Source organism: Polyodon spathula, chromosome 2 (genome assembly GCF_017654505.1).
Source record: "Polyodon spathula isolate WHYD16114869_AA chromosome 2, ASM1765450v1, whole genome shotgun sequence".
Lineage (NCBI taxonomy): Eukaryota > Metazoa > Chordata > Actinopteri > Acipenseriformes > Polyodontidae > Polyodon > Polyodon spathula.
Window position 1 is genome coordinate 37,591,079 of NC_054535.1, and position 25,392 is coordinate 37,616,470.

Genomic DNA, 25,392 nt, shown 5'->3' on the forward strand with positions numbered 1-25,392 from the left:
AAAATATATACTGCAGCAATATATACAGCACAGGAAGAAGCATAGATAAACTAATAAGTTACTTATATACATTACAGGGTGTTCACAGACCCTAATTGCTAAAATCAACCTAATTGTTAACAGATATGGACAAATGACTATAGTACTAGTTGTTTAAAATAACATATCTTCATTTGATCTTTTTCTTTTTAAGTTATAACTGGATCAAAATGGGTCTGTTGGGGTTTTAAAAAAATAGGCACGTGTGTCAGCACTGAACCCATACAAATGGTACATTACTGCTTTCCTCCCTGCACCAATCAGAGACACACATTTGCGGGGCCCTTCTGTCTATATTTGGTTGTTATTGTAATGTTTTTTTTTGTAGATGGAAAAATACAGCAAACATCTGGAGGTGCTGGTAGCTGAAAGAACCCAGGACTTGATGCATGAGAAACAGAAAACTGATCGTCTGTTGTACAGTGAGTTACTGAATTACTGCCTTATTGTACATGTTGTTTGTGCCAAGAGACCAGAATCAATCGTGATATTCAGAACCAACACTTCAGTGCTAGTGCTCACTGCTCAAGTGAGGGTTCTTTTTCAATATGAGCAACCATTTAGTTCTTAAAAGAGTACCAATATTCAAGTGCTGGTTATGAATCTACAAATACAAAACATGTTTTATGTACTGTAATCTGGGGATATTTTGGATGTCGTTGAACAATGGACAGAAATGAAAAAAGTTATTTTTTGCAGTAAAACACTATGTTTTACTTTTTAAATATAAACAAACTATACACTCTTTGAAAGCCCTAGTTCTTATCTTTCTAATGACCAGTTTAGTTTTATTCTATTCTTGGGTTTCCCTACCTTTTATGGATGATTTGTGCGAGGCGTGAAAATGACAATCCAAACGTTGTGGTCAAACTTTCATCTGCACAGCCCAGCCTGAAGCTCACAGGCAGATCTGCTCTGTATTGTCAGAATCTAGACAAATCACTGATTAGGGGACATATTGTTTCTTATCTGTAGCCCTTTCCATGGCCAAGAAAATGACCTGTCCAATGTTATCTCCAAGTAGTGCAACTTCTTTGGGGTAACTCTGGACAGAAATAGTTCCGCATATGTAGTAGCGTTACTATACCGCATACTACTTTACCACATATCATGTGATTTTCATCTCATCACTGATCATGTGAGGGTGTTAACATTAAGTCTCACGATAGGAATTTCAGACTAGGAAATCTTCATAGCTGAAGGGCATTAGATTGCAGATACGGTAGAAATGGTTCTAGCGTATAAAAGAAAACTTGGTGCTGGAAGCTACCATGATTATACAGAACTTGCAGAAGAGGTGCTGTCCAGTTTGAAGAAGGCCTGTTTGATGGACTCAGTGTTCAGTGAGACTTAAGAAAAAAAAGAGGACCCATATATTTGTTTGCAGGTTAACATTACTCAGTTTATGTTTGTTCTCTACAGCTTTTTGAGTAATTAAAGCAAAATAAAGTATTTCAGGGGTTTAAAGTTCTGCCAGCACAGCATTTTTCTTTCTTTTTTTTTTTTTTTTTTTTTGTTGGGCATAAAGCTAATTTACTCCACTATTTTTGTTTATTTATTTTTATTTATTTATTTTTTTTCACTTTCTCAGGTGTCCAGTGTTGAAATGAGGAAGGTTTAAAGTGTTTCCGTCACAGTTTTGAAAGGGTGTCCAAAGACTCACAAAGCCCTGGAACACTGGACACATTTTAAATAAAAAAGGGTCTTTAAGTCACACCTGTAAGATATACCTGTAAATATATCACAAACTTAGTTCGAAAAAATGATTTATAATAATATTATTACAAAAAATGTGTCAAAGCTGTCCAAAATAGCCCCAGATTACAGGTATGTATTTATTTAATAAAAACAAATTCTATGATGGAACTTTTCATGTAGCACATTCTGGTTTTAGTTGTCTTCAGCCATCTCCAAAAAAAGATGATCTCTTAAAGAAACTGCTGCCATAAACTATATACATAAACTCACCTTGTGATTGCTGAACCGGAACTGTAGAAGCAGTGTTTAAAACCAAAGAAGGAGATTTCTTTAGTTGTATAAGAATATGACACACAATTGCTTGTCGACAGGTATGCTCCCCAAACAGGTAGCTGATGATCTAAGACAAGGAAAACCATCACAAGCCCAAAGCTATGCAAGTGCAACAGTATTTTTCAGGTATGTTGAACTAGAGAAAACAGTTGAGAGAAAAACCCGCAGTCAATGTGATATTTATACTAAGATGCCCTATACTCTTAGGCTTGGTCACTGATTATTTGAAAATGTTGTCTTGCATTGGTCAATGTGAATTGCATTTTGAAGATAAGTTTTCTAGTCTACACATTTTTCTAAACTGTTGAAGAAGCCAACAACAGACTTGAAAAGTTAATGAATATCAAACTTTTTTTTTTTTTTACTTCAGCTAAATGCTTCAGTCTAAATGCTCTTTTAGTAAAATATTATTCACGAGTTAAGCTTTGAGAATGTATTAAAACCTGGACCACTGCTCCTACATCTTATGAAAATGCTATATGACAACTTTGAAATTATAATGTTGTTTATAGTTTATATTAATAAACAACTTTACATAACATTTTAGTGTAATGTCATTATTTTCCAGGTTCATTTTACAATAATCTTTTTTTTTCTTTTTCTGAAGTTTAACTGTTTTTTTTTTTCCCTTGACAGTGACATTGTTGGCTTCACACAGCTGTCAAGCACTAGCACGCCATATCAAGTTGTAGAATTCCTAAATAAGCTTTACACAACCTTTGATGACATTATAGACAACTACGATGTTTACAAAGTTGAGACCATTGGAGATGCATGTAAGTAGTCTTTCTATATGTAACATACTGGTTGATAATGTACCAATTGTATGCTGTTGCAGCATAGTATTGCAGTTTAGTGTTACATGAAGACATAGTAGAAGCTACCAGCAAATGTCATTCAGTTCTTATTTTGTTATTTTAAAGTCTGTTTTGATGAGTGGAGTTTTGAGACTGTTCTAGAATGTATAGCACTCTTTGTAAATGGCTTCCTGTGACAGAAATAGAATGATTCTTGGTGGTAAATCTCCCACCCGGCCTGTGAGGGCGCTGAGTAATGGGAACAGAATACCCTGGACTGGTTGGCCTGACAATTCATCCCCAGGGTTAAAAGGAAGTCGGTCACCTAAAAAGGGGGCGGAGCTTCGGTGCATTAACTCAATGACCCGGAAAGGAAATGATGTGGCAGCCGTGGATTGGAGGAGCGGCTGCAATCATTTACCAAGGGGTCATGTGTGACTGTAATCTGTTCCTTCATTTTGGTTAAGAAACAACCCTGAAGGACCTGTGTTTACTGATTGGGAAATGTATCATGAGTGATTTGTTTGTTTTGTTTGTCGTTATTAATATACTGTTGTATTATTATCTTTACGGCTAACACGATCCGGAGATATCGCCAAAGGCCAGCACTAAATCCGGACCAACCTCACGAAAGAACTGTATTCACTGCCAGCAGTAGAGCATGCACTGTGGACTGGTGTTTGTGTTTGTGTATGTGTTACGTGTGGGTGAACTGAAACAGGATTCTTATTATTTCAGTGCAAACCCGTGGATTATAAATAAGCAATACACATCACTGTATTTCTTCATTAACATTGTTATTGTTTACTGCTGTTAGCCATCAGGCATTGGATTCTATAATTAAACCTTCATAGCACTTGGATTATCGTTGTTTATCTGATTATTGATCACCTGCACCTGCACACTGTTTACTACTTTACCACACTTCCTCATTCAAGTCAGGTGACAATGTAACCTTCCAACTCTGCTGTTCTGGCCCCATCAATTGTCTGTCTTTAACTATGTAGAATACTGCAGGTGGGAAATAACAGTTGAAAGTTCACAATGTCAATGCCAAACTGTCAGCTAAAAGCAGGTAAAGATCCAGGTAAAGACAGATGAAAGTCATGAATAACTCATTACTGGAACAACAGAAACAGAATGATTGCAAACATCATATATTGTAAGGAAAATGTAAAGAATTCTTACATTGAAGTGACATTTGAAGCTTCTTACTTTTCAAGAGGAAACCTTGTATTTCAGATATGGTGGTATCAGGAGTGCCTAAGGAAAATGGCATCCTCCATGCCAGTGAAATAGCCAGCATGGCTCTGGATCTTATGGCTGTCTGTAGGACTTTCAGAATTCCTCACAAACCAAACAACCAGCTGCAGATTCGGGCAGGCATTCATTCAGGTAATCTCTGAAAGTATCTGTTTTTCTTCTTGAAATAAATATTTTATTTTGCAGTTGCCAAAAACACCGTACAGCATTTTAAGAATGTAATACCTGTTAGGTACTAATTTACAGTTAAAGTTCACCTAAAGTGTGTCTGAGAAAGCAGACAACAATTATAGCCAACATATTTAAAAAAAACTAAAACAAAACAGCATATTGGAATTGAATGCAACTTTAAAAAGTAGGTAGTGAGGTTATGAAAAATATAGCGTTGTACATCCCCACGTGTTGCTACAACTGTTTAAATAACACCTGTAATTTATTTTCATTGTTAACATCCTGACAACTGTTTACTTGTATAACTTTAAAGTCTCTTTCAAAGCTATTTTCCAGATGTCTTCTCTAGTGCACAGGGGTTTGAGATCTGTCCTCTAAATCACTGCAGGAAGAGTGATAAAAAGAAAAACAAAACATAACAACGTACTCTGGCTTTTTTGTTCCATACCACATCATAGATTGTTATTGCTGTGTTACCTGTTTGACAATGTGGGCAATAATCCTTATACCCCTCAGTGCACTAGAGTGGGCATTTTGAAAAGAGCTTTGAAACAGACTTTAAAGTTATGTATAAAAAGTTGTCAGGATGATAACAATGAAAAGAAAAATTACATGTACGTTATTTAAACAGTTGTAGCAACACAGGGGGACGTGTAACGCTATATTTTTAAGAACCCCACTACTTACTCTTTAAGTGGGACCACTCTCTGTAAATCTGTCTGTCTCTTTCAGTAGTTTTATAAACAATAATGATATGTTGCAGGTTCAGTTGTAGCTGGGGTGGTTGGAACAAAAATGCCCCGATACTGTTTGTTTGGTGATACAGTAAACACAGCCTCAAGAATGGAATCGACAAGTGAAGGTAACAGCCCTATATATCACTTTTTATTCTAGAAAATCGTAAATCTAAAGAAATGTCATGGACTTATGCTTGTTATTTTGAAAATAATAATAACAACTAATTACTTTAAGGAATTGTACAAAAGCTGTCTATTTCAAAACAGGCTGCTATATAGAGATACCAAAATGCGTGTCTGTTTCAAAAGCTGTAGAATCTGCCTAAGAGATTTTTTTTTTTTATATGGTGATGTTTCATTTCACAAGCACTGAGGCACCACACTATTGTATTTGGAAATAAAATAATTGTAATTTGTTAATCATCAATAAACTGCTTGTGTGTGGGACAGCAAGTTGTAAAACTACAATATTGTCCAATTGGCGGATTGTAGGTACCAGAAAGTATTCAGTTAATGTGTGTAGTCACCCATTAAAGACATGGACATGCAGTTTATAACATTATTCACTCTAGTAAGATTTAACATAGAGACTGTGAGCACTTCCGTTATATAAAATATTGGATTCCTTTTACAGAGATGTGATAAGCTTTTTTTTTTTATTATTTTGAGCTGCATATGCCTTTACATGTCTTGTGAAATGTCTTTGAAATCTGCACTGATGAAAACAGGATACATAGAGAAAGACTTCTAGTGGAAACGTTTGCCATTGTATTACTAAAAATAAACTTCTCTGAGACAAGCTGAATTGTCAAAATACTTTCTGGACTTTATAAACAATCTTTATAAACAAATATAATTTTAATGTTTCGTAGCCCTGAAAATTCAGTGCAGTTCGAGTTCTTACTATCTCTTGGAGAAGATAAAAGGATATGTGTTAACTTGTCGAGGAACACTGCAAGTAAAGGTAAGCCACATTTAATTTCAAATACTGTACACAAAAAGTGATTTATCCTTCTAATCACTGCAGATCTGAGCAGTGTGTTGCAAAGATAACAGGTAAACGTAAAGCTAACAATAAAGGACTAAAATGTAGAAAAAATGTATGCCTCATTTCCATCAACACTGTAAATCTCACCTCATCTTCTTTCCAGTATAAAACTGTCACTGCTATGTGCGCCATCTACACTCCACCATGTGGTCTGCAACCAGATGTTAATTAAAGTTAAAAGATTTCCATAGGCATTATGAGTTTATATACAGTAAATCCAATTTAGAAATTCCTTTATCTGTGTTTAATAATTTTTTTTCAGTTTAAGGTTTAACACCTTGCTTTTAATTGGTAACTTTTTCCATTACAGCAATATAACACTGCCCCCAACTTTACCTTAATGTGCTGATGCTTTCTCTTATCACCCCACACTGCCAAATTCACATATACCTTCACAGTGTTCTTGTAGATCACACTTTGCGTTTGACATAAAAACATGCTTCCTGTTACAAAAATATGCCCAATAATGTTATTTTTTTGCCGTGATTTAAAAAAAAAATAAAATAAAATAAAATAATATATTGATAGAAAATCTGTGAGATATGTCCAAGTCAGAGCCTGGTCTACAAGGGACATTTCAGCAAAATATTGTTAAAAGTAAAAGCCAGATACTCTAAACATAACCATGCCAAAATAAGTGTTAGTGTGGTAATGCGGGGTGATAAGAGGGAGCAGGCGCAAGCTACGACATCTGTGATCATGATAATTTAACATGTTGTAATGCTTGGTACATAGGACCCCTAATGTTTTTTTCCTTCACATTGTCATTTACAGTAGATGGAAAAGACAGAAAATGATGAAAAAAGAAATTTCAAACTAAAAAAGTCTTGGTGATTTCTAGTACTTTTTAAACCTTGTTTGTCATCTACTATTATAAACAGTGGATAACTCAAACAAATATATTATGCCAAATGTAGGGAGTATTTTAAGAATTCGGGGTGAATTCACTATTATTCCCATACAAAAAAACCCCAATAAATTAAATATATTTAATGCAAGTTTAAATGGATAGGTGTCACCAAAATTGTACCCTTCATTTATAGTTACAAATCTTGTAAACTTCATTGGCAGTCTCATGTGTGGTTCTTCCTTTGTAGGGAAAGGGAGACATGGTTACCTACTGGCTGGAGGCGAAGCAAACAGTGCCTGTAAATAAGGAATCTTCACACAAAACTTCAGCTATCCTAGAAAATGAGAAGGACAATTACACTGCAATTCCAGGTGTTCTCAATGATGACCTTCAAATAAACCTAGCCTAAAGTTACCTTAGAGCTTTAGTTTTATCATTCAGAGCACATCCAGCCCAATGTATCTGTGTTACTGTCATAGATGGAGGCTTACTTTTACCATTTGTATGGAGGGAAACAAGGATTATCTAACCTTTGTTATGCTTTCAATGAAAATAATAATAGAAACTTGGAAACCCAGCAATAAAGAAATGTTATGCTGTCCTGGTCTACGGTGCACATCAAAATGAAATACTACATTAGATCACTTTTATTTCCTCTAGACACCAGACTTTCCTTTGAACTTCAGTGAAGCGTGAGAGAAAATTAAAGGCTGGTTCATACTTCAGAGTCCGACATAATTTCTGGTTGGAGTCAACGGTCTCCGACCCTGTGCAACAGGTCACATTTGTCATGTTTCTGCGACCTGAAATCTATGGAAGGCAGTCCAGATCAAAAACACGTTATTTAGTACATGTTCTAATTTGACTTCAGTACGTGTTGTAATTCGAATTACTATGCGTACTAATGTGGACTTTAGTACGTGTTGTAAATACTAATTTGGCCAATCAGATCACTGAAAATGAAATGAGAACCAATGAATTTAAAGAAAATAGCATGTGCAATAAATTATCCAATTAAAAGTCACCTTACATCTGCCATTCCCATCCAATTCATGGGGGTATATGGACTTGGCATTGGGTAAAGTGTAGTGAAAGATAGGATAGATCTGGACCCTTTGAGACAAGCACCAGCCAAGCGGGTTCAGAGCCTTAGAAATCGCTTTAACTCAGTGGAAACACTACTGTAAGTAATATGTCATTTTAAACAAGTGTTGAAAGATCTGACATTGAATAAAATATTAGCTATGGTAACTCAATATTTTAGTGTAAAACTAAAAAATAATAATAATAAAAAAAGATTGTGTACATTGCTGATTGTTTACTCTTGTAGTTATGCTGCATGACTGTAAAATGATCAGCCCCTAAGAATATACACAATGAACTCTCTATAGTAATATCCATTGAGTTCAGATCCATCAATCCTGGTGAAAATTTAAGATTGATACAATATTAGACTGGATTATTAATTAGTACAGTGTGTAGTAACAGATCAAAAACAAACTCAAACACTGGTTTGAAAGTATAACTACATCAGTTTATTCATAACGCTGTCTAACTGTACAAAATAGCGAATCCGTAAATACTAGTAGTCAAACTAGCTTAATGTGAGAAGAAAGGAGATTTAACAGTCAGGATTTGCATCACACCTGAATTCATACCATACGTTTACATAACAGAAATGCTTTCACAACCTTTGAATTTGGAGTATGTAATAAATTTGATTAATATACATTTCAACAAACATTATTTAGATAACGAATCATATGCTTCATCTGTGCATCCACTGAAGTAATATGAAAAGTAGAGTTTATATTTAATAGTTACGCAACAAGGTTTCCAGTGTTGCAGGCAGCAGGCCCTTATGGAAAAAATACACACAGACACACATACAAAAACACATAGATATAATGTATGGTAAAAAACCCGACAATTTCTAGAATAAAGTACTGGATCTCGTCCACGTTTCATTCAGGTAGGCAGCCACGTTGCTTGGAAGATTGTATCAGACGGTTTCCTTTAGTGATGAGACTGAGGCCTCAGCTGATTCAACCCCACATGAACCAATTGAAGCAAGCAGTGTTATGAAGCAAAGAGTCATGTGGTTCGTGTGAACCACTAGGTCATGTGACCAACGAATGGTGTTTAGCAGTAGCTGATAGGAAGGAAATTAATTTTGTTAACCCAATACGTACTTGGCAATGGTGCTCACAGTGTGGTGTTTCAGTCAAGTTGAAAGGAACTTTTTTTCATCAAGATGCTGCTTTTTGTTTTATATTTCATAAACATTTACGTATTTTCCAGTGCTTGGCGGTACTCACAGTACTCTTAGACTCCCTGCCCACCTCTATCTCTCTCTCACTCTCGCTCTCTCTCTGTCTGTCTCCCTGTCCAGCTCTCTCAGTCACCCTGTCCAGCTGTCTCTCTTTCCCTCTCTCCCTGTCCAGCTCATCTCGTCTAATCAGTACTGCGTCTAATCACAACTTGACCTGGACCATTCAAAATAAATTCTCCCGCTCTGTTTTGCAATACACTCTGGGAGTTGCAGTTTATGCTCTGCTGTGACGTAAACCTTGCAACTGCTGCTTGGACAACAATGTAACAACTGTCACATAAATGCAGCTGACAGTTTTGAAAAGAAAACAGACAGATAATCAGTGATAAGAATTAAAGTGCTACTCAGATGTTTTAAATGCAGAAGTGGCATGACTCAAATATTTGACATTAAAAAAACAAACAAAAAAATAATAATGTTATTGCTGTTTTACTCTGTACCGGTGAGTACCGCCCCATTTCAATCCTCTGATCTATTATCCATGTATAAAGGATACAGAGTACACAATTTCTTTAAAAATTGAAACAGCATGGATTCAAACCCACTATTTTCCATCTCTCTACTTTATAGCTAGAGCTATACTACATGCGCCACCAAAGAATCTGCTTGTAAGCATGAGTCAAAATAATCTGCTTATCACACCATTTTACACACTGATTACGGTTGCTGAAGCCTCATCAAATTATGCCGTCTTTTATTTCAAACGACAAGACCTTGTTTTTGATTGAACAACACTTATATTCCTAATGTGATTATTTAAAAAGGTTTTATTGGTTAATCACATGTGTGGTTTATATGTAAAATAAATATTCCAGGCAATTTCAATAAAAACAACGTCCAAGCTCAGTCTTTAGAAAAAGCACTAAAATGTTGCTTTACACTGAAACTATTGTTTAAATTATAGATGCCTAGTTAACTGAGAAAATTAAAAATGCAATTGCTATGTCAGAAGTATATGAAATGTCACTATATAACACATTGCCTTCTCTGAGCATTAGTGCAGTTGTCCACTTTACTAAATGCATTCTCTCTGGAGACAGGGGGCTGTCTTTACTCTCATTGAGTTGTGCAGATCTACTAAGAGATGGCACCAAACAGCACGAAGCACTTCATGTGCTTCGGCTCAGTGAATCTTTTTGTGAATCAAATGATTCAGTGGTTCAGGAGGTTTCATTTTTCCCATCACTAGTTTCCATGGCAACGGGTACTTCACTCAGGCTGTGACGTAGACTTCTTTGTAGGATGTTTGCAGCGAGTACCTTTGCTGAAGAGGGCACGTTCTTTGAAGTGATCACATCTTGGATGGATGAGTGAGAACATCCTGGATGAGTGAGAAAGCACCTTTTGGATGGGAGACAGCACCGAGAAAATAGGATAAACACAAGCTTGAATGCATTTAGGATAACCAATCAGAGAAGTTCTTGGCAACCTCTTAGGATTGGTCAATTAGATAAAGAGGACGAACGTACCGCCATCGGACTCTGTGTTAGGAGGATTTCAAATAAGATGGTATTTATGACCACACCTAAATTAGCATTCTTACAAGCATTGAGGAAAGCATGTTTAAAACCAAAACTCTCATAGTAAGATAACTCTTTCTGAGTATCTTAGAATTAACTACGCATTTAGTTTAATCTTCACCATGAAATACGCGTTCGGTACATACTAAACATTTGAGTGTTTGTAGTAAAATAGCTGTATAAAACACTTATATGACTGTTTTCCAACATCTATAATACTCCCAGTGTTATGGTTTTACATACAAGAACATTTCATACCCATGTACATTTATATCGTAATAGATTTAATACAAAATAACAGCAACTATCTTTTTTAGACATATCAAGTTTCTTTTATCTCAGATCATTGATACTATCACCGCTTTATCCACTAGATGTCGCTGTTGCCCATTAACCCTTAAAATGCCAATCCTTTCAAATTCCTTGTTCCAGGAAGTCTCTTTCCAGTATAGTAAATTAATCAAGTTCCTTTGAAGCTTGGAGAGGGTGACATTTCCTTGTGGTCTGGCAGATAAGAGGTTAAATCTGTTTGTTTCTTTCCATAAACAAATGCAAGTTAAGTGTTTTAAGGTGGAGTGAAGATTTTGGACTATTTTAACACAGAATTAGGTTTCATTAAGCTCAGTTCCCAATTAAATATAAAGCTCCAAAATATCATCACAGGATGATGTTGAAAATGTCAGCATTTGCTGCGTGGTTGTATGCTGGTAACCATCAGGACTTTGAGGAACTATTAATAGAAGAAGTCCGTAAACATCCACATTTGTATAACCCCTCACTTAAGGAATATAATTAAAGGGAAGGCCAAGCACCAATCACATTCCATTGTTTAAACCTGTATCAAAGCGTTTCATGCAATGCAAATCATAGAGAGGGTCATATTCCCTGAAACTGCAGTCAGACAAAAGTCTCGTGGCTCCAGCTGAAATCCCCTGGGTTGATGAAGCAGCAGTACCCTCCATAGGGAGTGCTGTCCCTGTGTGTGTATACCACAATGCTGTCTCTAGGCAGATATACCACACTGTTACGAGCAGCAATGTAGGCAACGCTGTCTCTGGGGGCACACATGTGATCTAGGACACAGTAAGAGGTGACATCCCGGACCCTGGTGAAGACACTGGAAGGATAGCAAGCCTCAAGGTAACGTATCACCTCTTCTTGGTCCACCCTTCGGATCAGACTCCGGGATTCCCCAACAGTGGTTGTTGTGGAAACAGAGTCCTCCCCTGATCTTGGATGCCTATCTTTGTCCATGTCATCACAGCCCCCTTTCCCAGATTCCAGGTCCCAAGGGACTTCCAACAACTCTGAGTCTTCCTTATTCTTTCCTTTTTTCCTGCGACAACACTGTGAGTAACACGGGCAATGTGTACAACCTTCAGTCTTTTTCGCCAACATGATTGCACCAATTCCAGGCAAGAATAGAGCTAACCCAATGACCAACAAGGGAATATCTCCCAACATCTCACCCTTTATTCCCGAGACTGTAAACATAAACCCAAAAACCAAGAAGATGCTGCAAAACGCCACTACCAATCCAGTCCGGGGGTTAATGTCATCCGGTCTCATGATGGCAGAATCTAGACCATGGACAGCCTCACTGGATAATGTTCAGTTTGTTCTGAGAATCTTCCTCTCTTTTGACTCCTGGAGGTGGAGTTTGCTTTAAAAAGGCTTCATTCCTCCAGTGCAGAGAATATGCAGGTATATATTTATGTATAAAATGTGTCCTCTAACTCATTTCTGAATTGTATCATTCACATGCTTCTACTTACAGTAGGACACATGTCTTATTGACACCATTTATTATTTTAAAAGTACAAAAACACTTACCAGAAATCAACTCATTTAAGTCATTTAGTTCCACTTATTTCCTGATTGTCTAGTTTATTTGTTTTCATTGCTGAAAAAATGTTGAATCCCAAGTGAAGAAAAGGTAGAAAGCATAGCTCTTCTATATTCCAAATACAGCAGCCACTCAAAAAAGTAGGCAAATGTAGTCCCAAAGGAACATTGTTGCTTTGCTTGACTACATCAGCTTTAGATGTAGTAATCATTGATGTGGAGAGAAAGCAGGGGAGGGGTATACAGACCCTGAAGACCCTGCCTTTATAGTGTCCGTGCCACATCCTGGTAAATAAATGCTTAGAAATATGAGATATGGAGAGGAGGTTGCTGGCAGCCAATTAGAACCTTTCCAGGATATATACTGTAGTCTACCACAGAGGATATATAAGGCAGTTAGTACTCAATTATCAGGTTTTAACACCACCTCTGCCTTTAGGTGTTAAGCAGTAAAAGCATTTTCAAGATTGCAGAGTCCTCCACCTGTTAAATACAACTTGACTTACATTAAATAACCGTACACACACACACACACACACACACACACACACACACACACACACACACACACACACACACACACACACACACACACACACACACACACACAGATAGATAGATAGATAGATAGATAGATAGATAGATAGATAGATAGATAGATAGATAGATAGATATTGGTTTACTGTAAATGTGTTACAAATTGTTGGATGGCTATGTTGTTTCTTGCTGTCCATTTAAAGCTCTTACTGGATTTTAGGTGGTGTTCTGTCCAAAAGAGCAGGACTGGAGTTTCATCAGGAGAATCACTGCTATTCTAAACACTTCCGTCAGTAAATCCAGCAATGAGACAGAGAAATAAATAAGCATTTGCACTGTCCAAACCACACACCTGCTATATATAGGAAAGAGGACCTCTCCAATCTCCTACAGCTGGGAATTAAAATACCTTCTAGTAAGCAGATTCAAGCTGTGTGGGTTAATGGCTAGCTTCAGTGTGATGTGTATGAGATGTCTTTCTGCAGACTGCCCAGGTCACTGACTCCCAAAACTAATTGATGTACATTTTAATTTATTAATCAGTTTTGTGTTTGGAATATATGCAGATCACAAGAATCCAAACCAACAAATGAATTGTGAATGAACTCAGAATAACGTTTAATTGCAATTAGCTTGACCTAAATGATTGACAACATGCTGTAGATTCTGGCTTTATACAGGAGAAGCCAAAATCACATTATGAATAATGAAACATAAAACCGTCCCAACCAGAGACACAGAAAATACATGAATGCATCTTAATTGGCTTAGAGGAAGCTGTGATGTATTGTTGTAATGCCTTAACCCTTAATATTATTGATGCTTGCTGTAATTATCTAACTACAATCTAATGTGATCTTTCAAACTCTATGTTGTACTATTGCTCCCAAGCCTGGTAATGACCATTCAGTACAGTACTTATATTTCAACTATAGGAATTAATTTGTGCCAAAGGGCATCATATTCCTAGTTATAGCAATGGGTTATATTTAAAAAAAAAAAAATGCATTTCAAACTGATAGAAATGATTTCTGAATATAAGTGTAGCTCTACCATTAAAACAAAACAAAACAAAAAAAAGATTATCGTGACTGGTCATGTCAATCTGACATAAAGACAGACTGACACATGTCCCCATATATAATCTTGTATCTTTTTAAATAACTTTTTGCTTAAGAATGTACATACATTCAGACAGACATTGTATGACCACATCCACTATATCCCCTGGGTAGGAAGATGCAACCACAGTGGGGCAATAACATAACTGTTATATTGTTATTGTTTTTCTTCTGCAATTGGTATAAAACCTATTTCTTTTATTACAGCATTGTTCGATTTATAGGTTTGAATTTCTGAAATGTTTCGCAAAAAAATTTAGCTGCAGTAGAGAGTGACTGGAAAGTCCTAGAGCACAGCATGATCTTTATCATGATCATGTTCTGATCGCTTTATAGTGTGTTTTAACCCGCCTTAATGCATAATCTCCAAACTGATGATTACACTATGTAACACAATTTTTGTTCCTGGGTAGTAAGTGTTATTTCCTAATTGCTTATGCCTTATGCCGATAATAGTCATTTTTGTATTACTTTAGTATAAATACATGTTAATTTGGAATCATATGTTGTTTTTTTCTGACTTTATGTGAACGAAAAGACACACATTTGCTCGTTTTCTCATTGGAAATAATGATACTTTGAAATATCACTGTCCTGGTCACAAAAGCAAAGTTTGTGGGGAATAATAGCCATTTTCTATACTTTTGAGGCATAAGCAATTAGGAAATAACGCTTACTTACCCAGGAACATAAAAAAAAAAAAAAAAAAATTGTTACACGGTGTTATCAACAATTTTGAATTTCTATTGTAAAACTGTTTAATATGGAATGTTCTTTTAATTTGACTGAAGTAGGCCCACCATAACTCCAAATGAAATTATAATTCATGCATGGCTAAATTTAACATTTCAATGCAATAAGCCTCTTGTGCTTAAGTTATGGCAGCTCTAGTGCACTGGGGTTTGAATTAGAGGTTTGGGTTAGAGGATCTGTCCTCTAAATCACTGCGGAAAGCGATAAAAAAAACAAAACAATGCCAAGTGCTTTTCTGTTCTGTACCACATCACAGATCATTATTGCTGTGTTACCTGTTTGACAATGTAGGCAATAATTCTAACACTATCAGTGCACTAGAGCGGACATTTTTAAAAGAGCTGTGCAACAGACTTTAAGACTATAAGTGTAAAAAGCTGTTAGGGTGTTAATAAAAATGCCAGGTACGTTATTTAAACAGTTGTAGCAGCCTGTGTGGACTTGTAACGCTAGATAGAACCCTGCTACTTAATGTTCAAGTACAGGACTTTAAGCAAATGAGAATGTATCACATGTATGGTTGAATCATTATCCCTTAGTTACCTCCTTCTTCCAAGTCTGTTATGTATGTCTGCAAATATTTTAAAAGAAAACTGAAAATCCCTCTTGATCTCCACTTTGCTGAAATAGTTCTAATGTACAGAATTCTGCTACTCAGTACCCTTATAAAAGTTTGCCACAGTTTTTTGCATGGTAATCCTGAAGTTTTCCCACGCATTTCCCATGGTTATACTATGCATTTTCTATGGTCAGCTGTGTTTTTTTTTGTTGTTGTTGTTATATGCTTTATCATACAGTACCTCTCAGCTTTATAATGCTTACCTATGCTTTGCTGAGATTTCATTATCCTTTATTACACTTTAATACGCTTTGACGCAGGTAAGCGTTTATGAGAGTGTGGCAGCAGCGGGTGTGTATAATGTGGGAGTCTTGGGTGGCAGGGAGGGAGTTCAATTCCTCCCTGCAAACACACGTGGGAATGTGGCTGGAGCCATCAATATTTATTCAACTGAATAAATGTTTAAATAATTCATAAAGCGCTCCAGCCACAAGTGTATAAATAAGGTTAGTGAGAATTGTATTTGTGAAGGAATGATGCAGTGGACGGTGTGCTCTGTTTGTTCTTTTTGTATGTGTAAAATGTAAATAAATGTATGCGTGTCAGCGCTTAATTGCTGGTTTATGGTCTCTGAGTCTTTTTGGCAATGCGTACTCTTTCACAGAGAGTAAGAGTTTGTATCTTGAAGTTGGATGCATTATATTTCTTGTGTGTACTATCATATATATATATATATATATATATTATATATATATATATATATATATATCTATATATTATATATTATATATTATATAGCTAGATCTATCTAATACTGAACTTTTTAAAAAAAAAAAAGTATGTTATTTTAATCATTTAATCAGCACTGAGTACTAACATGACATAAAAACACAGCCTCATCTGGCTGTTATTCTGTAAAAGAGAAAATAAAATACAATCATTTATTTCTAGTACAAATACTTCTGTGCAACTGAAGTAACTCTTTAGTGTTATATTTGCAATGGCATTTAAAATAAGTAAACTAGTACCATTATACATTATTTATAGGGCAAAATGAGTTGAATTAGTCTTACACTGATTGTTTGTCTTACAATGCTTGCATTGTTCCTCAGCACAAACCTTGCTACAGCATAGCACATGTTCACTGAGTGAACTGAGAGGCCTGTCCCTTTGCAAGTTTCAGTTATAAAGATACAGGCTTTCCTCTCCAGAGAAGCTGCAAGAACAGGATCTTCATGGCCAGGCTTTTCCTCATTTCCCCTGACTGTTATCTACCAACTTACCCTGTGGAAGCCTAGCTGGCAAAAGATGAAATTGCAAGTGTATTTGAGAAAGTTGTGTAGCAGCTGCCTGGGGTAAAGAGAATTTGAAGGTGTCATCAGCACATACTGCAGAAGGAGTCGAAACAGTAAAGGCAAGAACACTTGAGTCTCTGAATAAAGAAGGCTCTGTGTTCCAGTACAGTACTCCCTTCAAATGTGAAAGACTCTAATCCACTGTGTCCTCTTTTTTACAAGGGCATCCTCAAGGACAGTATTGATCGATCAAGTTTAAGAGGTATGTGAAAAGGAGACAGTATCAAAGATAAAATGTATCTGTTGAGAAGCATGGCAAAATACACTATATTTCCCAGACATGCAAAAAGCTGGAACGTGCTGTGATGAGTCATCTTCAAACCAGTTTACTTATTGATGATATACAACCCTTTCACTTAATTTCAACAGCAAACGAACAAACAAACAAACAAACAAACACTGCCCATCTGTGGTCACGGATAGGCTGTGCCGCCATATTGTGAACTCTATAGCTATGGCCAAAAGTTTTGCATCACTTAGAATCTTAGACTTGAGACATAATTAAAAAACAAAAAACATATAAACATAATTTAGATCTTTGATCAAAGAAACTATATCACAAAAGTCTACCGGAAGCCATAATAGTATATATACAGAAAACTACAAAGCCGAATGTAATTACGTATGTTAAAATAACATTGTTCTGCAGGTTTCATTAGACTTTATAAAGACAAATGTGTTAATTCTATGATGCAAAATTTGTGGCCATAGCTGTAATCTATTTACGCACAAGCCTGCCGTGTGCGGCAGCTGCCAGGTGTTAGTAGGTATTTGTAATGTGGATCGAGCCTGTGATATTTCCTGTACAAGACAGCAACTCAGACACTGTTTCACCAGTGGCTGTAAATCCAAGCTTGGAATCCCAGCACACTGCTCGAGTTTCACTGAACAGGTGCTCATGTGACTCTATTGGCCTTTATTTATAAGGCCTCGTAGTGCCAATTCCTAGGGACTCTCATTTGATTGAAAGACACACTGTGTTGTTGCTGTAGATTAGCAGGTGTTATAGTGAGTTAGGGGAGCATTGTATATATATATATATATATATATATATATATATATATATATATATATATATATATATATATATATATATATTGATAAAAGATCATCTGTGTTTTTCTTTGGCTTAATCTTTTGAAAACTGAAAAATAACCTACAACTTATTGCATGTACTGATAACCAGTAGAGGTTTATAAACCAACATAAAAAGAAATAGCCTTCTGCTATTTAAATATTTGACGTCTTAATGCTGACATATCCTTAGAATGCAGTGCTTTTCCATGGTGCGAGCTGCTGTCACTTACACTTACTTTCACATTTCATACCACTGTTAAACATCACAACAAACCACAGTTTAATGTAGCTGCAGTAAAGGGCAGCACTTTTTAATACAGCATCACTGAACATCAACTATGAAAAACACAAAAGTCACTTTCAAAGAAAACCTAATACAGTACAATTATAGGCTATTTGACCCAGTTCTTCAAACATTCCTGTTGATAATGGACAGCAACGTCAACTACAAAAATGGTCAAGTCATTTTTTTGTCCACTCTCAGGCCTGCCAACAAAATTTAAAAAAATGGGATACCCTACCATTATAGACAGGTACAATAAATAACAGTTACACTGGGTTACGTTGCCAGATAATCTACCACCATGCTAGTGTGCACATTTTCTTATTTGAAGCATATAAACACAAACATTTCCATATGAATAGTGTGATATACTGCACTGATTATTAATTATCTAGTCAAAACATCTGTTAAAACACGTGTTTGAATATGTATGTGATTAAATGAAAATGTTACCTTCAACCAAGCATCGGGATAACTGTTCTCTGTTTGATACCTAAAGAAATGTAAGTACAAAAGCACAGCAACGTGCACTCCTTACTGTTTTATTTACTCGGAAGTCTGTTGGTATTGATACTGAAAACATATACTGTAAGCCTGCCTTCCTTTTCGGTTGAATAGTTTAATGCATAGGGAAAGCAGTTGTAAAGGCTAAATATATTAATTACTGCTGACAAGACATACTTTATTTTGACTCACTGAGCTTGTGGCTTGACATTAACTTGATTCTCAGCAGCTGGTTGTTGTAATTTGACAGACCAACCCATCTGAAATACACACACACACACACACACACACACACATATATATATAATATATATATATATATATATATATATATATATATATATATATATATATATATATATATATCAACAATGTGCACCTTTGCAACCTTTATGTTGTTACTCAATATATTTAAGAAACACATGTACTAATGTGCTGGGCAATTATGAGGCAGATGATGGACCAATGCTATACCTGCTAAACTCAAAACTACACTTGACACGTATTGTACAACAAGCTTCCAGCTTTCCAGTAACCCTGAGCCCTATTTCCAAAATGTTAAAGACTTTAAGGGAATATTTTTGTAACAACTGTTTTTTTTTTTTTTAAAGAAAATTTATAAACATTCTGAAAGTTATTTGAAAAAATGTGAATAACCTAATGAACCCTATGTGGAAGGGCTTTATTTTTTTTTAAATGCTGTATTTTTGGATTTTATTTGGATTTTTGTAAGTAAAATTTATTGAAATATTTAAGTTTGTGTTAAATATGGCAGGGCTGGTTTAGAATACTTAATTAGGAGAAGTGTGGAAGGTGGCCAGGCGTTAATTGATTTGGTGATTATCAATTAACCCTGGCCACCTGCTATAAAAATGAACTGGAAATCTAATTCCTTTGTTCTCTACAAGCCGGAGGTTAAAAGCTGGGAATCTGTGGAGAGCCCTGGAAGGCTGTGCGCATTGCCAGGGGGAGTGAACCACTTGACCACTGCCTATGTCAAACCAGGGTTGTGAGAGCCGCTGAGGACGGCTGCATGTATACCAGGATCCTTAGCTGGTATTGACACATGGTTGTTTTTTGGAAAGTCAGATTCATCCTTTCCTGTCTGTCAGAGGATAACCACACCCTTATTACAACCCTGATACACACTAATAAAGGGTTAGGGCAGAACAACTGCTAATTTGACACAGTTGAGGTAAAAAAATAGTCAAATGGGGTGATTAGTGATTTAATAAATCATGCATTTGATCGTGTCTGTTGCTCTGTTTTGTGAATGTACTTTTTATTTTAAACATTTTTTGTTCTGAAATACCATTTAACCCTTAGCGATCTGTTTATTTAGCGCTTGTCAGGTGCGTCAGGTCCAATTTATTTTCACACGCGCTGTTTATTTTATGCACGCTGTTTAATTTTTTTTTCAGAGCAAAACAAGTTTAAAGGGCCCTGCATAACAAAAGGACATCAGTACCACATCTCAAGTCCCACCACTTATTCGCTGTATTTCACTTACCTCTTTATAGACGTGCATACTGATAAATCCTCTCCTGATCACTTGTTTTATCACCAAACTCCTCAATAATGTGATCCAAGTCATTATTTTATTACTATAACATCTCAAAAAGCTCTACAAATGTTCATAATATTCTTTGAGCGCAGGATGCGGAAGCAGCTGTCTTCTTTGTTTGTATCCATGTTATCTCTGGTGCAGGGGCTATGTGTATTGTTCAGATACGTTTTTTTCCGGCTTCATTCAGCTCCTAACGGTCTCACTTGGCCATTGAAAGGTTTTCTCTACTTTTTCCAGTGAAAAAACGACTACAGACCAGATATTTTTGATGATGTTGGACAGGGTCTGATATCTGACTGGAAAGGAAAAATCGTAATGTAGAACCTGGTCCGACATAGGACTGCAAAGGGTTAAATGTTCTCTGATCATTGGTACTATTAATTTAATCAATGACATTAAGAAGAGGCTAATTTAAAGTGTCCTGGAGCACATAATAACTGGTTGCAACTAAATAAAAAGAAGATTTTCAAATGAGATACACCCTGCATGCATTTATAGAAAGAGGGTAATTGTACATGTCAAGTAGACACTCTGAAGAGGATTGTGATTACTTGAATGTTATGCATATAAAGTCAACAGCTCATTGATCAGAATGACTTTAACTGTGCAAATGAGACCCAAGTTGGTAATACTGGATTATTAGTTCATCTGAAATTAGTAAAATACCAGATGCTAATTATAGCCTAATTTCACCAATTTAAGTATTTAATACTCCAGGATATAAGTTGCTGCTGCTTTGTGATCGCTTCATATATAATATCGATAGAATGCAGTGCTGTTCCACAGTCTCTCGGTTACAAAACAATCACATTTCAAGATCAAAATGAATAACAGATTTTGCTGCTTTTTCGAAAGGAAGACTGATGGTCGAGCTACAATCAAACCACATTACCTACAACACAGGCCCAAGGGTACAGCTGTTTATCTGTTGCATTTGGAATATTTTGCATGAATTTCAAAAAGTGAAGAAACTACATTTTTTTTATCACAATAAAATATTTGAAACCATCAGTTAGCACTTAAACAAGTAAAATACTTTAAAAAGTTCAAGTGTTAGTGTGTGTGTGTGTGTGCAAAATATATATATATATATATATATATATAATATATATATATATAGTATGCGCACAATTAGTATATATATACGCGGAACTTGAACTTATCTAAGGGTCCATAGTTGTCAGTAAAATGTCAGCAAAAAAAATCTAAAGAGACTTTAAAACTAACGTAAGTATTCAGACCCGTCAACTCAATATTTGGTGGAAGCACCTTTGGCAGCAATTACAGTTGCAAGTCTTTTTGGGTAAGTCTCTACTGACTTTGCACACCGGCTTGGTGCAATTTGTGCCCATTCTTCTTGGCAGATTTGCTCAAGCTCTCTCAAGTTGCTTGGGGATCGCTTATGAACAACTGTTTTCAAGTCTTTTCACAGATTCTCAATAAGATTCAAGTCAGGACCTTGACTGGGCCACTCAAGGACATTCACTTTCTTATTCTTAAGCCACTCCAGTTTCCAGCATAGCTTTGGCCTTGTGCTTTTGAATACTTTTGCAAGGCACTATATATATATATATATATATATATATATATATATATATATATATATATATAATATATATAGATCAGGTTACATTTTTTTAAGCATGCAGCATTCATTAATTAACTGATTATCTTACAAGATGTGTTAATTATAGCAAGATTAGCAGTTGCTATCTGGAAAACAGACTGGCGCCAAAGACCAATATAGTTGAGCTCTTCAGGTTTGGTCAGATGTTTCATGTGTAGTGACAGTACATCTATACTTGGAGTAGGATTATATGACTACTTCCCCGACCATTATGTGTAATAGTTACTGAGTTCCTTTTTTTTCACAAGCTCGGCGACTTGCATATAATTTTATTTCATTTGATAGCTTGTTTGATACTTTCTTTCTACTGTAACCACATTTTTTACAATTGCTGTCTGTCTCAAATGAAATGGCTGAATACAATTAAAATACTGCCATTGATAGTTTGTTACTTGTATAAACTTAAAATACACAAAAATAAACATTATTTCTGTTGAGCTTGTAGTTTTGCTGGTAGTAAAATGCTGCTGCTTTGAAATTGAAGCGCTTCTGCCGCCAAACAGTTATTTGCTTTGTTTCAACATGGAGGTAGTGCTCGTCAAATGAAGACATTGATGATATGCGATTAGTTGACTACTCATTTCTGAGGCTGACTGTCACTTTTATTTTTTTTTTTTTTTTAAAGACATGTATTTAGAGGTAACTTCCACTCTAACTCAAGATGGGCTTTAATGAGGAGGATGTGGATCTCCCTGAATAAAGGATGTCACATAAACAGTTGTGAGGAGGAGCTAACCTTTAATTCCATCCAGAGACCTCCATCAACCTCAAATGAAAGATGGGTAGGGCTTCAGTCATGACCACAGGTGATACCTTCATTTTTGCTTTTTGTTTTTTAAATACATTTTCATACTACCATTAACACAAGTATGTGATGCTGCTAGTATCCATAGACCAATATTGATAAACTTGTCAGACTTTTTGCTTGCACCTTTTACCACGGACAAACACAAACCCCTCTGGCATTTAAGATAAACAGGAAAAGGATAATTAGAAGACACTGAGTCACCATTTAAGTATGCAAATAGCTTGTTATATCACAACATATCACAATAAATCATCATAAACCTTAACATGATTTGTTATTTGACTGAAAGTTTTGATACTCAATCTTTAAATAACCATTAGTTAAAAAAATCTAATTAGAAAAGACTTTGTTTGAGGTCCTTCCCCTTTATTTGTATTTCATCAAAACCAGCCAACTCTGAAGCTCCAAATAGAAGGGTGAAGATAAATTCTGAGTAAGGAAGTGTGCTGTCAGCAACATTATTTGACAGCTAATATTGTAACAATGATGGTTTCATGAGCTTAGGAGTACTTTGCAGTTTATTTTTGTATGCAGTTATATTTGTTCTTCATAGCGAGAACATTTACAGCATTAGAAGTAGACTCAGACATGTGAAATATCATGTAGTGTCTAACACATAGTAATGTATAGTGTATCCCAGATTTAAAGATTTTTAGAATGCATTCAGGTTTAGGGGCATACATCTGAAAGGCCTGGATGAAATTAGGCATACTTTACATGTGTTTATTAAATAATTCCCGTGTGGGTGTGTGTGTGTGTGTGGGGGGGGGGGGGGGGGGGGTTAGGGTTAGGGTTAGGGGGGGGGGGTGGGTGATAAATACATGCATTTTTTCGAGATCACAAGATAAATTCTGAGGATCTCGACATTTAAGAACATAAGAACATAAGAAAATTTACAAACGAGGGGAGGCCATTCGGCCCATCTTGCTCGTTTGGTTGTTAGTAGCTTATTGATCCCAGAATCTCATCAAGCAGCTTCTTGTCAAGGATTCCAGGGTGTCAGCTTCAATAACATTTCTGGGGAGTTGATTCCAGACCCTCACAATTCTCTGTGTAAAAAAGTGCCTCCTATTTTCTGTTCTGAATGCCCCTTTGTCTAATCTCCATTTGTGACCCCTGGTCCTTGTTTCTTTTTTCAGGCTGAAAAAGTCCCTTGGGTCGATACTGTCAATACCTTTTAGAATCTTGAATGCTTGAATTAGGTCGCCGCGTAGTCTTCTTTGTTCAAGACTGAACAGATTCAATTATTTTAGCCTGTCTGCATACGACATGCCTTTTAAGCCCGGAATAATTCTGGTTGCTCTTCTTTGCACTCTTTCTAGAGCAGCAATATCTTTTTTATAGCGAGGTGACCAGAACTGCACACAATATTCAAGATGAGGTCTTACTAGTGCATTGTACAGTTTTAACTTTACTTCCCTTGATTTAAATTCGACATTTTTCACAATGTATCCGAGCATCTTGTTAGCCTTTTTTATAGCTTCCCCACATTGTCTAGATGAAGACATTTCTGAGTCAACAAAAACTCCTAGGTCTTTTTTATAGATTCCTTCTCCAATTTCTCCCATATGATATTTATAATGTACATTTTTATTTCCTGCGTTCAATACCTTACACTTTTCTCTATTAAATGTCATTTGCCATGTGTCTGCCCAGTTCTGAATCTTGTCTAGATCATTTTGAATGACCTTTGCTGCTGCAACAGTGTTTGCCACTCCTCCTACTTTTGTGTCGTCTGCAAATTTAACAAGTTTGCTTACTATACCAGAATCTAAATCATTAATGTAGATTAGGAATAGCAGATGACCTAATACTGATCCCTGTGGTACACCACTGGTTACCACACTCCATTCTGAGGTTTTTCCTCTAATCAGTACTTTCTGTTTTCTACATGTGAATCACTCCCTAATCCATGTACATGTGTTTCCTTGAATCCCAACTGCGTTCAGTTTGAGAATTAATCTTTTGTGCGGGACTTTGTCAAAAGCTTTCTGGAAATCTAAATAAACCATGTCATATGCATTGCAATTATCCATTATCGATGTTGCATCCTCAAAGAAAGCCAAGAATCAGAACTTTAACTGAAACACAGTATTGTATTTAATAAAATCATAGTATTTATAATTGTAAAATATTGCCTTATTTCCTTTGAGCAATTCCCAAAGAGAAATTATAAACCTTAAATGTAAATAATTGGTTAACCTCTTAGCAGTTTCCAGTGTAAATTGCTTTGGTTGTTATATTTCCAGTAATTTCCTGAAACTTTACATTTGAGATATAACATTTTAGGTTTAAGAATCTAAATGTTTAATTGTCAATTAGTCACAACATTCAGCCAAGAACTTTCTATATCAAATTGTACACTGGGGCTACTTGTGACGTACGGTTTTATTTGTGCAATACATAATTTGGTAGGCATGTAGCTGCTACCACCACAGATGGAGCCGGCACGGGAGTTCTGGAGAGTGGAGGGCAGTGTAGTGAAGAGATCGGTAGGCTCAGGGGTCTTGAATTGAATGCGAGCAAAGATAGGTGGCCAATGGAAAGGGTGCGAAGCAGAGGGGTAGC

The 25,392-nt window shown here is 36.0% G+C and overlaps 2 protein-coding genes across 2 annotated transcripts in view; one reads left to right on the forward strand and one right to left on the reverse strand.

The window, feature by feature from the left end:
- The window catches only part of LOC121326529 (atrial natriuretic peptide receptor 2-like), a 41,587-nt gene extending 34,080 nt beyond the window's left edge, over positions 1–7,507 (forward strand). Inside the window, exons 20-26 of the mRNA XM_041269863.1 lie at positions 368–461; positions 2,109–2,196; positions 2,707–2,846; positions 4,110–4,262; positions 5,065–5,163; positions 5,911–6,002; positions 7,184–7,507. Coding sequence (XP_041125797.1) covers positions 368–461; positions 2,109–2,196; positions 2,707–2,846; positions 4,110–4,262; positions 5,065–5,163; positions 5,911–6,002; positions 7,184–7,345 — 828 coding nt within the window. The 3' untranslated portion in view covers positions 7,346–7,507. The remainder of the gene's footprint in view (positions 1–367; positions 462–2,108; positions 2,197–2,706; positions 2,847–4,109; positions 4,263–5,064; positions 5,164–5,910; positions 6,003–7,183) is intronic.
- A 979-nt stretch (positions 7,508–8,486) lies between these two features.
- Positions 8,487–12,864, reverse strand: LOC121296178 (transmembrane protein 215-like). The gene has a single exon (XM_041221454.1). It carries the CDS (start codon positions 12,355–12,357, stop codon positions 11,686–11,688), a length of 672 nt encoding a protein of 223 aa, XP_041077388.1. The 5' UTR covers positions 12,358–12,864; the 3' UTR covers positions 8,487–11,685.
- Between the last annotated feature and the right edge of the window lie 12,528 nt (positions 12,865–25,392).